The sequence below is a fragment of the Phalangium opilio genome, unplaced genomic scaffold (assembly GCF_054372755.1).
Source record: "Phalangium opilio isolate 3A_F unplaced genomic scaffold, DU_Popi_V2 ptg000046l_1, whole genome shotgun sequence".
Lineage (NCBI taxonomy): Eukaryota > Metazoa > Arthropoda > Arachnida > Opiliones > Phalangiidae > Phalangium > Phalangium opilio.
The window spans coordinates 2,632,451-2,645,989 of record NW_028324169.1 but is presented as its reverse complement, the minus strand read 5'-3'; the positions used below and the strand labels follow the sequence as shown (position 1 = coordinate 2,645,989).

General features: G+C 35.4%; 1 protein-coding gene across 4 annotated transcripts; it reads left to right on the top strand.

Annotated features, from left to right (window-relative positions):
- The first annotated feature begins 3,945 nt into the window (after window positions 1-3,945).
- LOC149675800 (uncharacterized) lies at window positions 3,946-5,566 on the top strand. 4 transcript variants are annotated; one of them, XM_089838657.1, is made up of 6 exons: window positions 3,946-4,054; window positions 4,115-4,177; window positions 4,235-4,499; window positions 4,558-5,102; window positions 5,167-5,223; window positions 5,283-5,566. In XM_089838657.1, the coding sequence occupies exons 4-6, from the start codon at window positions 5,053-5,055 to the stop codon at window positions 5,527-5,529; spliced, it is 354 nt and encodes a 117-aa protein (XP_089694783.1). In that variant the 5' UTR covers window positions 3,946-4,054; window positions 4,115-4,177; window positions 4,235-4,499; window positions 4,558-5,052; the 3' UTR covers window positions 5,530-5,566. The 4 variants fall into 4 exon arrangements, with proteins under 4 accessions (XP_089694783.1, XP_089694784.1, XP_089694781.1 ...); XM_089838658.1 differs by lacking the exons at window positions 5,167-5,223; window positions 5,283-5,566 and having other exon boundaries at window positions 3,952-4,054; window positions 4,558-4,854; XM_089838656.1 differs by having other exon boundaries at window positions 3,970-4,499.
- The last annotated feature ends 7,973 nt before the right edge of the window (window positions 5,567-13,539 follow it).

Genomic DNA, 13,539 nt, shown 5'->3' with positions numbered 1-13,539 from the left:
ACGCGAAAAATTGGCTTCGTCAGAGACCAGCAAAATACGTGGAAAGTCCAAGTCTATTACTTGTGCCAAAAACCACTGGCAGAAAGCTACTCTTCTTGGACAGTCACCTTCGTTTAAAGCTTGTACTTTTTGTAAATGGTATGGGTGGAACTGGTGTCCACGAAGGATTTTCCAAACGAGTACATGATTTACACCTAATTGGCGGCCAATGATCCTGGTGCTGGTTGTAGGATCTTCCTCAAAAATAGTTAGTACATTGTCTTCAATGTCCTCGGGTACAATCTGCGGGCGAACTTCAGGGCCTGACGGTTGTAGCTTACCGGTTTCTCTCAAACGTCTGTCAACAGCACTAAACGTTTGCCGATTCGGAACTTGTCGTTCAGGAAAGTGCTCCTGGTACAAGCGCCGAGCTTCAACCCCATTGCCTTGAGCCAATCCGTACATCAGATGCATATCTGAATACTCTGCATTCGTGAAGTAGACCATTATTTGTTTTAGAGAAGCTACCAAATTCGCATTTAAAAAGTAAAGCACATTAAATTCGATTTTCCTTTACTCAAGCTTAAGTAGTTGTGATTCTTAAAAAAACATTCCGATTGTTTTATCCAACGCAGCGTAATTTGTTTTTTAATTTCACTACTTAAGCTTGAGTAAAGGTCAATCGAATTTAATGTGCTTTACTTTTTAAATGCGAATTTGGTAGCTTCTCTAAAACAAATAATGGTCTACTTCACGAATGCAGAGTATTCAGATATGCATCTGATGTACGGATTGGCTCAAGGCAATGGGGTTGAAGCTCGGCGCTTGTACCAGGAGCACTTTCCTGAACGACAAGTTCCGAATCGGCAAACGTTTAGTGCTGTTGACAGACGTTTGAGAGAAACCGGTAAGCTACAACCGTCAGGCCCTGAAGTTCGCCCGCAGATTGTACCCGAGGACATTGAAGACAATGTACTAACTATTTTTGAGGAAGATCCTACAACCAGCACCAGGATCATTGGCCGCCAATTAGGTGTAAATCATGTACTCGTTTGGAAAATCCTTCGTGGACACCAGTTCCACCCATACCATTTACAAAAAGTACAAGCTTTAAACGAAGGTGACTGTCCAAGAAGAGTAGCTTTCTGCCAGTGGTTTTTGGCACAAGTAATAGACTTGGACTTTCCACGTATTTTGCTGGTCTCTGACGAAGCCAATTTTTCGCGTGGCGGTGTAATTAATTTGCACAACCAGCACGAGTGGAGCCAAAGAAACCCACACGCGACACGCGTAAGGGCACATCAGGTGCAGTTTAGTTTGAACGTGTGGTGCGGAATTGTAGGCGATTGGTTAATTGGACCCTTTTTTATGCAACCAAGGTTAAATGGGGAGGCATACTTGAGATTTTTGCAGGACAATTTACCAGACCTTCTCGAAGACGTACCGTTGGACCTCCGACAAAGAGTGTGGTTCATGCACGATGGGGCACCGCCACACTTTAGCCTTCGAGTAAGACAGCATCTTGATGTCGAATTCCCTTTGAGGTGGATAGGTCGAGGCGGAGCTATTGATTGGCCAGCAAGATCGCCGGATCTCAACCCATGTGATTTTTTCCTGTGGGGCCATTTGAAAGACTTGGTGTACCGTAGTGAAGTTCGAGATGTCCAGGACTTAAGACAAAGAATAATTGATGGGTGTGATAACATCCGCAACACGCCAGGAATCTTCGTACGTGTTCGCGAGTCGTTTAAAAGACGCGCGCAAGTTTGCTTAAACGTTGAAGGAGGTCATTTTGAACAATTTTTGTAAATGCTGATGTTTTGTAACCGAAGGAACATAAAACAAAAAGTCTAATTAAACAAGTAACTGGCGTTTAAGGTGCAATAAATTTGTTTGGGATTATTATTTTTGTAAAAACGTTATTAATACGAGAACGAATAATGTTAGCGGCCCTTTAAACCACTTCACTAGCTGTTAATTTCTTCGTACATAAGCTTATGGTAAATTAGAAAACAATTTGTCCAAAGGCATAATACCAGTTCCACATATCGGCCAAATTCCATTGTTTTAAGGCCAACTTTGGAGAGTACATAACTCTGAAACGGGGGGCTTTCACCCAAAAGTTCATAGAACATTTTTGACTTCTTTTGACCCGAAGAACACGCCTGTTAATTTGTGCCAGACTTCTCCGAAACACCCTGTATAACAGCTTCGAGAAATTCGTGGTGAAGCTGTCAGATGTTATGTTATTCTTGCGAAATGGGTTTTTATACGTCAACGTAGAGTTGCATTCGTAAATGATTTTAACAACCGCCGTGTTAATAACTGCTTGAACAGCCTCACTGTCATGACAAACGTATCCCAGAACGTAGGCTGTTTCATTCGAATGTTGACAACGCCATTGTTGTTTTTCGTAATACTTGTGAACACGACCTAATTTACACTCCGTTGTAGGGACGTGCTGACCACAATCAACCGTATCGATTTGACATAATGAGTCCATTTGACAGAAATTGTAAAAAGATAGTTCTACAACATAGCACTCAAACTTGTTTTTTAAAATTTCTTGGCAAACCAGTTTTCTAATCGCGGTATGTGTTATTTTATACTTTTGCGCAAATTTCTGCCGATTGTCTTCAATTTCGATTAGGCATAACGTCCCTAACCGAGGCACGTTATTTTTGCAATCATGTTCAATAGTATTTTTTTCATCAAAATTGTACGAAGAAATTTCTTTCATTTATGCTTACGGAAACAGCAGAGATAATAGTTTTCTTCCTCTTCACTTTCAAAATAAACGCACTCTTTTTCTTCCCGTTGAGCTTTATAACAAAACTGATTACAGTTTATACAGAAAAAACTATTGTCCAAAACGGCGTACGCGTTTTCAATATTGGTGATTAAAACTTTACCGTATTGTTTATAAATGGCCCGTTTAAATTTAATACACTCGGTATTCACGCAGTAATGAATTTCACCACCAATAGATGAAAAAGTAGCAATATCGTCTTTTTCACAAAAAAGACAGATTAGATCTTGACCACTCTGTAACTCAGTTTGGCCTGTGGTATTTAATTCCGAAAATTGTTTTTCGTTCAAGTCTGTGAAAAAGTAATAAAATCTTATAAGAAACACGCACGTTGCGAGGGCCTCTTTTTAAAATTATACACCCCATAATAGAGGTCTTTTTCTTATTAATATGCACCCTTCTTAAAAACGACTGATAAATATTTTTTTCTAAGAAACGAGGTGAGACCTCGATAGGAAAAAATCGACGCTCATTAAAGTCATTAATAGATAGAAAAAACAACTGTTAAATATTTTTTCTAAGAGGGTGACGCTCATTACAAATTCCTAACTAGACTTCTTAAGCTACCTTGAAAATTTCGTATAAAAACCGAACGGATTTCAAAGTTTCACATCACAATCCAAAAACCTTTCGTCTTTAAACAACTCTAGATTATTATACGAATTATTTTTGAAATAAGTGCTGCTACTTCATGGAAAATAGTTTATTTAAAACTAAAATTTAAAAATTATTTTCGGGAGCTTTCGAACCGTGGTTCTTCCTCAGCCGTACAAACTTAAATTTTAAGTTTGTACGGCTGAGGAAGAACCACGGTTCGAAAGCTCCCGAAAATAATTTTTAAATTTTAGTTTTAAATAAACTATTTTCCATGAAGTAGCAGCACTTATTTCAAAAATAATTCGTAGAAAGTTTTTACCATGGAACGGAATTTTAATATTTATAATCTAGATTATTATATAAAAACATGTGTTTTCCAAAATCTTTTGATCAAAACGCTGTTGAACCGGCTGAGGAATTGTAAGTTATTTTAGCTAGCAAGTTAAAATTAATTTTTTAATACCGGATCTATTTTATATATAGCGCTCTACCCCAACTCTGGGATATCGATGATGAATTGGAAGTAGAACCAATCATCATCCACGAGAAGCATGATATCACAGATGGGATGGAGGAGGAAATAAACGAATTAATCGCGAGTATTGATATGTTCGCCGAAGCCGACGACCCCGATGTGGTCTCTACCGAATCATCCTCGGATGAAGAAACGTAAGGTTTTAAATAAGTTTGAGGAATTGTAAGACACCTAACAAGAAATTTTTAAAACAGCGAAAGCGAAGAACTTTACAACGCAATGATTCAAGAATACCCATCCATGCAAATTGATTTAAAGTAAAGCAAAATAAATTATTATCTAAAAATTAATAAACTAATACATGTTTTTCACAGTCTTAAATATCCCTATCCTACATTGTGTTCTTGTTGTTTTTCCGCCGAATTTAATTCTCATGTCATTTTTTCGTACTATTGAATCCCGCTATATTTTATACTTTTGCGCTACTCCTAATTGCCCTCTTTTCCGAACTATCATCTGCCTTACCTGGGATCAGTCTAATTTCTATCCCATTAACATTTTCCTAGACACCTATTTCCTTTCTAAATATAAATCATACCGACTTCCCCTATACGAAAAAGATCTACAAATTGACTTAAAGTAAGTTGGAAATGAGTCTTATTTTATATAAAAAACTAATTTTAACCTATTTTTATAGTTCTACCTACGATATTCCTACTCGCTGCCCTAATTGTTATTGCCGTACTCCAAACCACTTCACTATCAGGGAAACTGTCTGCGTTCCGGAATGACGTACAACTGTCTACAAGCTCTACTTCTGTCCTATTCGAGACTGTCCTTTATACCAACATCTCATCTGCTTCTCCTATCATCAAAAATATTATCCTGTTCATATTTTAAATAATTCTCATTTCTGTTTTCTTATTGATCGTAGACGCTTACCTAAATTATTATCTCAAATTAATTCTCAATAAAAATATATATTATAACGAAACTTGTCTCTTATCTTTTTATATTAAGCTTAAACACTCTATAAGAATCCCCTCTTTAAACAACCGTAGTGCCAAACATTTCTTAAAAAAGTAGTTAACCTTGACAACGCCCAATAATAATTCTTTAAAATAGTAGATATCTCGGAGAAAACTTTATCATTTTCTTTTAACGCTTCATCCGAGAAAGTCTTTTAAAAAACATGGGTCTCGAAGATATTTCTCAGCCGCAGTTACAGGAGATGGACTTTGCGTAAGCTAAAAGTTTACTAGTTGTTTTTAAGCTTCTAGTTTCTTAAGAGTGTTTTTTTTTATAGAACCCAAGTACCGTTAGAAATTACCGCAGCTTTACCGCGAGAAAGGGCATCTGCAGGGTAAGTGATATTTTTACCATTAAAAAGTATAGTTAAGTAAAAGTAGCTATGTATTTTAGAATCTTCGAAACTTATTCATACGCATTCGTACCGTGTTGCGTTTGTAAACGAAGAGAGGTTTCTGAAATCGATAGAAATATTTCAAAGGCTTTCTATTGTAGAACTCTATCCTGTCCCCGATATAATAAGATAGTGGGTATTTGCATCACCGCTTTTATGTTTAATATTCATTACCCCTGTCGCGGCCATCCCGATGATTTTAATACAGGATTTATGGAAATGTTTGATTATCCTTTAAATGTTTAACTCTTTTTCTAAAAAATATTAACTTTTCCTAAATATATACCATTTATTATTATTGTTGTATTTTAATTTTACATGTTATTAAAAGATTTTTTAAAATTCAATTAAACAGTACGAAATCATTTGTTGAATGCTTAAAACACATTGAATATTTTGAGGATTTCGTAAATTATTTTCGAATGATTTTAACAGATCGGTTAAATTTAACGTGCTACAAAATGCGTGTAAGGTAGTTTTACTCTCGCGATTAACATCCAATAGTTTTTTTTCAAAATCACCCAAAAGAATTCGAAAGGTGAGTAACATATTTTTTAAGAAAATTCTTTGATTAATAATAAAGTTAATATGGGTAGTAATAAACCTGTTTACGGGGTCTTGCATAATAAGCGCAAATACTTCGGGTGTAATTGTCACTGGAACGCTTTCGTCATACGTAAAGGCAAGACCATAACTCGTAATAGAAATATAGATGTTCTTGCAACAATAAAATTTAATTGATGATTTCAACATACAGGCCGCGAATTCAGATTTATGTTTGTTCAAGAGTTGCCATATTTTATACGGTATTAAAATAATGTTTTCACTTTCAACTATAACTGTTGGTTCTACGTCTCTTCCCCGCGGACAAACAGTTACCGTTACACCGCTTTTTGTTAGGTGTAAGTTTAAATCGCGTAACATAGCCATATTTTTATAAAAAAGTATTACTCACAGCACATCACGGGGTATTTTATTCAGGAACGAGTAGTGCAGTTTCAAACATTTACTTTCGATTGATTTTCCTAAGAAAAACTCGGGGTCTTTTTACACTAAAATATCTCCACTTAAAAATTCCATAATATTACCCTTAAGCGATAGAAATTCTTATACCTGATAATTACGAGAAAATAAAAACCTTGGGAGAATTCACGCGTGATTTTTGAAAGTATAATTAACTACGAGAGAGTTTTTTTTTAAGTTTTTGACCCTTCGACCTTTTTCCAAAAATATCATCCATTTTAAGATCGGAGCACCTTTCCCCCGAAAAATCCCTGTTTAAATTCCCACACTTTTTCGTTTTTTATAAACCATTAAATACCAATTAAAGCTTTCCATCTGTGTAGAACGTGTATTGGAGAGTTGAAGTGTCTTTAGCTCTCTACATAAACTCCTCCCAGACCAATTTGATCGAAGCAAAAAAAAAATACTTCTCGGTAATTACACCCAGGTGCATCGTATAAAAAACCAATTATTTTTTGATACAATGTAATTCAAAAAATATATTTTGTAACCTAGGGGAATTCAGGTGTTCCAATCGTATATCTAATATCATTAAAAAGTATACCCGCAGCTTATGTCAGATAAAAACGCAATTATTTTTGATACATTGTAATACAAGAAATATATTTTACAACCTAGAAGTATCATTAAGTATAAGTAACGACGAGAATTCTCGGTAAATTACTTTTCAAAAAATATATTTAATAACCTAGGGGTATCCAGGTGTATGAAATCGTATATCTACCCATCATTAAAAAGTATACCCACAGCCAGCTAAAAAAGCAATTATTTTTGTTACATTGTAATACAAAAAAATATATCTTACAACCTAGAAGTATCATTAACGACGAGAATTCAAAATATATTTTATAACCAAGAGGTATCATTAAGTATCATTAACGACGAGAATTCAAAATATATTTTATAACCAAGAGGTATCATTAAGTATCATTAACGACGAGAATTCAAAATATATTTTATAACCAAGAGGTATCATTAAGTATAATTATCCATGAGAATTCTAACTTTCAAAAATTTTATAACCTAGAGGTTATAATTATCTACGAGAATTCCTATCGTAATTATTGCTGGGAAAAATATTTTTAACCGTATAATTAGGCGTTCCCGTGTGTGTCACCCCCCTCCCCCGGGGGCGGCGGGGACGGTGTATATAAGGTCTCGGGATTTTCGGATATTTCATTCGTTCTTCACTCGACGTTCGTTATGGCATCTTCATCTTCACTCGGTAAGCGAAAACTTAATATATCTGATGATGAGGAGGAAATAGATATTTTAGAGCAAATTAAAAACGTTAAAGAGGAAACTACTATCGAAAAAACCGGCATTGTCCCTCGATACGATATTAAACGAGGTTTAGCTAGTTACGTTACTTCTTTACCAGCGTCGCGTGACGTTTTTTATTTCGATATTCAAATATACAAGTACGAGGATATAAAAGATAGAGATAATAAAGATATTTGGCAATGCGATGGAAGAAGATTAAGATTTCTCGCGTCTAAAGATAGCGTCGAATGTAAACAAATTCGATCTATCGTGAACAAGATCGCCAAGCATATGATCGATAATCCCGACAAGATCACGAAAAATTATTCGTTTTTTAACAAAAACGAATAATCAACAATATGGAATCCCAATATCTATTACTCGTATATCTATTAACGTATTTATGTATACTATATACCCAATATATCAATTACCACTACTATTTAATATAAAAAAAGAAGACAATATTTACCTGGTTGATGGGATGGATATGAGACTCGAAGTTAACAGATTATCTACGTTCAAGATATGGTCTGTCGAAGGTATTAGCGTGGATGACATGGCAGCCAGCGGTTTTTATTGCATTAGCCCTAAAACCGTTCGTTGTTTTTCATGCCTTACCGCCTTGACTGGATGGAGAGCCGACAATCATCCATTGGCTGTTCATGGCCTCGAACAACCGTTATGCAGATTTATTCTTGGGGACGGAAAGAGGTGTGGAAACGTCCCTATCATTGGACGTAATTTTTTCGAGGAAATTGAAAGGAAATTCTCGGGACCGGAAAATCATCGCACCGGACCACGACTATCACCTTACGTGGCCATGTTACAACACAGAGTCGAAATCGATTTAAAAGAAAAAGAAGAAAAACGAAAAAAAAATATATAAAACTCTAAACAATTTTATAAACTTACTCATTTTAAGATGAGTAGTTCGAGCGATTCCGAAAATGAAGAACCGCTAAATTTAAGTGTTAAAGCTAATCCTAAACAATTTTATACTTGCGAAAAAATATTAGATAAAAAATCTCGAAAATACAAATGTAATCAAGTAGAATGTAAAATTAAATTTAAAAATTTAGAACGTATTAAATTAACCGAAGTAAACGAAACGTTTGTTAGTATAATTAATTCCATACTCTTTGAATTATTACGCAATCATCAAGGATATAATAGAGTTGGATTTTGTATTCGTTCGGATGAGTTAGATAGTCCGATAAATTTAAGGTTTATGAATATTAATGAATTAACGGCTGAAAGAGTAATAGGAGCTATAAGTCAAGTTGCTCAATCAAATCGAAATTTCCATTTACAAAGCTCTTTAGTTTTTGACGTTATTTTTTTACATTGCGACGTACCCGTTGGACGTCGATCAAAATCGTTAAAAAATAGAAATATAGTAATTTTGGATACGTTTATAAAAACGAGTTCAAATTATATTTACATTGACAATACCGATAATTTATGTTTTGGAAGAGCTTTGGTGATAGGAATTTATTTGGCTGATAAGAGATTCGAAAAGAATACGAATGAAAAGTATCAAACAACGAACGAGTCACTTTTTTATTTTAGAAAGATAAAAAATTGTAATCACCCCCTCCAAAAAGAAAAAGCGGAGCAATTATATAAAAACGCTAATATTTCTCCGGATACCGTTAATTTATTAGATATTCAAAATTTTCAAACTTACTTAAACGAATATCAAATTATTATATTCAGAGCTGATAATTTAGAAAAATATTTTGTCGGACCTTTCAAGGAAAAACAAATTTTTTATTGTTAGTTAATGATCACGTGCATGTAATTAAGGAATTGCATACAATGTTTGGCGGTAAATCGTATTGTTCTAAATGTTTAAAAGTATTTCACGGATATAATCAAAAGAATAATCACTTTTGCGAAAATCGAGTTAAATGTAGTAGATGTAGAACTTTAAATGTATTCCACGAAGATAAACTATTAATTCCACGAAGATAAACTAATTAAACCTGTTAAATGTCGAATATGCCATCGTTATTTTAAAGGAGAAGAATGTTTGAATTTTCATATATCTAACGGAACGTGCGATAACTTTAAAAGGTGTTTAAAATGCGGACTAGAACTGAAAGAAAAACACTCTTGCTCGAAACCATGTAAAAACTGTTTACGCGTACACGAGAGGAACCGTTGTTACGTTATGCCTCTTTCGAGAACGTACGAAAAAACCAGATATTGTTATTTCGATACCGAATCAATCGTTAAAAATAACGAACACGTCCCTGTCTTACTCGTTAGTGCTATGCAAGAAAATGAAGGGAACAATTACGAGTACGAGATATTTCGGGGGTTCGACTGCGTCGATAAATTTCTTAATTATTTATTCGGGACGAAAGAAATGGTTATCCAACACGCGACAAAACGGCTTAAAGCAACTAAACCGGTTTTTGAAAATATTACGTTGTTAGCCCATAACAGTAAAGGTTTCGATTCGTTCTTTATTCTTCGTGGGTTATTAAAATTGAACATCATACCGGATATTGTTTTTGACGGAAGCAAAATGTTGGCAATTTTTTTGAAAAATCAAAAAATGAAATTTATTGACTCTTTCAATTTCGTCTCGCAACCATTAAGATCGTTCCCCGCGACGTTTTCTTTGGGTGAAAATAGAAAAGAATTTTTCCCTTACATATTCCACACCGAAGAAACTTTGGATTATGTCGGTCCACTACCGCCGAAAGAGTATTTTCAACCGGAACATATGAAAGAAAAAGATTATAAAGATTTTCTCGAATGGTACGCGACGAAATCGAGACAATCGGTCTATAATTTACGCGAAGAACTGGAATATTATACTATCATGGATGTTAAGGTTTTACAACAGGGTATGGATAAATTTAGACAATTGTTCGAGAAGGAAACTGGTTTCGATGTTTTAAATATGAACGCTTTAACCATAGCGGGGGCCTGCACGAATATTTTCCTTCATAAATACTTGGAAGAATTTACGCTCGCAGTAGTACCGTGTAACGGCTACAGGAATAACTACAATCAAAGCAAATCTGCTTTAAAATGGTTGGCGTGGGAAGAAAAAGAACGCGGAATAAAAATTCAATCGGTTCTCTCGTTGGAAGGTGAAAAAAAGATTGGACGATACCCGGTAGATGGTTATTCTTCTCAACCCGAAATAATATTTCAATTTGACGGAGATTTTATTCACGGGTGTCCGAAACATACGAAAGGAGGCGAATGGAATCCGTTATTGCAAGATACGTTTAAAAATTTATACGAGAGAACTCTGGATCGAGATGATGATATCATGTGTAATGCACCGAACGCTGAATATGTTAGAATATGGAGTTGCGAGTTTGACGAAATGTTGAAAAACAGAATCGAGGTAAGAAAGTTTTGCGATTCGTTACACTTTCGAGATCCGATAGGACCAAGATCGGCATTATACGGTGGTCGTACTGAATGCTTCAGGCTGTATCATAAAATAAAACAAAACCAAACGAAAAAATTCTGTATTATGATGTTTGTAGTTTGTACCCCTTTGTATGTAAAAACAGAGACTATCCTAAAAATCACCCGGATATTATTACGAGAGATTTTTCATTCGATTTGAATCATTACTTTGGGGTAATGTCTTGTAAAATATTAGCTCCGTAAGACGCTTACATACCGGCATTACCAATTCGAACCAGAAAAAAACTATTTTTCGCTTTGTGTCGTACTTGCGTGGAAAACGATATACAAACCGCCTGCGCCCATAACGACTCCGAACGAGCTTTCGAAGGGATTTGGCCCACCCCAGAAATATACATGGCGGTCGAAACCGGTTACGTTATATTGGAAATCTTCGAGGTTCACCATTACCCCAAAAGGTACACCTATATCAAGGATAAAGATCCTGGTTTTTTCGGAAGTTACATTAATACATTTTTGAAAATAAAAATCCAAAACTCTGGCTGGCCTCGCAACGTTACCACCGACGAGGAAAAAACGGAATATTTAAGACTAATTAAAGAACGAGAAGATATCGAGATTAGACCCGAAGATGTAACAAACAATTCAGCTCTACGCGCGTTGGCGAAATTAGCTTTAAACTCGTAATGGGGTCGACATTGTTTAAACAACGATAAACCAAAATCGGTTTTCGTCAAGGATTATCAAGATTTCATTAAAATTATAATGGATCCGACATTGGAATTAACGGATATGCGGCCAATTAACGACGATGACGTTTGTTTAATGACCTACAAATTCAAAAAAGATTTTTGCCCGACATATTACAAAGGATCGGCAGTGTTGGGGAGTTTCGTTAGTTCGTACGGTCGGATCGAATTATTTCGAACTCTGAATAAATTAAAAGAAAGGGTTTTGTACTGCGATACGGATAGTATTATATTTATTCACAAAGAAAGTGACGAATTTCTTCCACCCGTCGGACAATTTATGGGTGATTGGACCGACGAAGTTCCAAATGGGTATATATCGGAATTCGTTACTTCGGGTCCGAAATCGTACAGTTACAAAACAAATACCGGGCATTGCGTTACGAAAATGAAAGGAATTTCGTTAAACAGGAAAAACGAACAGATAATTAACTTTGATTCGATCAAATCGGCTTTAGACACTCCGGGAACTAGTTACACTTTGGAAATCCCCTTTAACGTTGTGCGTGACAAAGCTCGCGCGAAACTACTTTTAGGAAATCTGAAAAAAAGTTTCGGCGTGACTTTTAATAAGAGAATAATCGCGGACAATTTTTTAACATATCCGTTTGGATACTCGTTAAAGCAAGATGCATCGTGAAAGTCTACGTTTAAAATCATTCAATGGTCATTGGACTTCCAATTCGTCGGAGTTGGAAGTTATCCCCGCGGAACTAGCAGCGTCGGGTCTCTTTTACTTGAACGACGGTTTAAAAACCATGTGTTTCAGCTGTCATAACTTATTCGATTGGGGAGGATCGAATGAGTCTAATCCTCACGAAGTGCATCAAAAACAAGCTCCATTTTGTAATTATATTCTCGGACTCGATATTACTAACGTGAGTCTGGCTGATGAAGAAGGGGAAAAGAGACGATTAAAGGAAGAAATCGTGGAATATTTTGACGAATCCATCAAAACGTTTACGTCGAGTTTCGTCGATTTAATTCTCGAATCGTCGATAGATGCTTTCAACACGGAATTTCAACTCTAAAAGAAAAAAAGTGACTTTCGACGATATCCCCGTGGTTTTTATTATTCCGTACGAAGATCGCGTTAATTGGAGAGAAATAAACAAACTCCAATTTCAAAAACGGATTGACGATTTTAATAAACTTTTTGAGAAATGTTTGATTCGTGCGCTTGTAGAATAAAATTCCAAGCCCCCATGCAAATTTTACTGGCCGGTAGTACTATGGCTGGTAAAACGACGTGGATATTTAACCTTTTGAAACACGCCCATTGTTTGATCGAACCACCTCCGAACAGGATAGTGTACTGTTATAAAGAATATCAACCGAAATTTGACATTGCGAAAAAAGAAATTAAAAACATTGAATTTATGGAAGGACTCCCCCCCCCAGATGATTCTTCATTTTGGGATGAAAATATTAATAATTTTCTAATAATAGATGATCTGGCATTCTCTTGTTATAATAGTTCCCATATCGCTAATATATTTTGCGTCGGCTCTCATCATAAAAATTTATCCGTCGCTCTTTTAACTCAAAATCTTTTTGGTCAAGGTAAAGAGAGTCGAACCATTAGTCTTAACTCTTCGTACATAATTGTTTTTAAAAATCCGCGAGACGGGTCTCAAATAACTTACTTGAGCAGACAAATATTTCCGAATAATAAAAACCTCGTAACTAGAGCGTATGATTTTGTTACCAAGGGTACTCCCTATTCTAACTTGTGTATCGATTTAAAACAAAACATTCACGATGATTTGCGTTTAAGAACAAATATTTTTCCGCATGAAGGAAATATGATTATTGTATG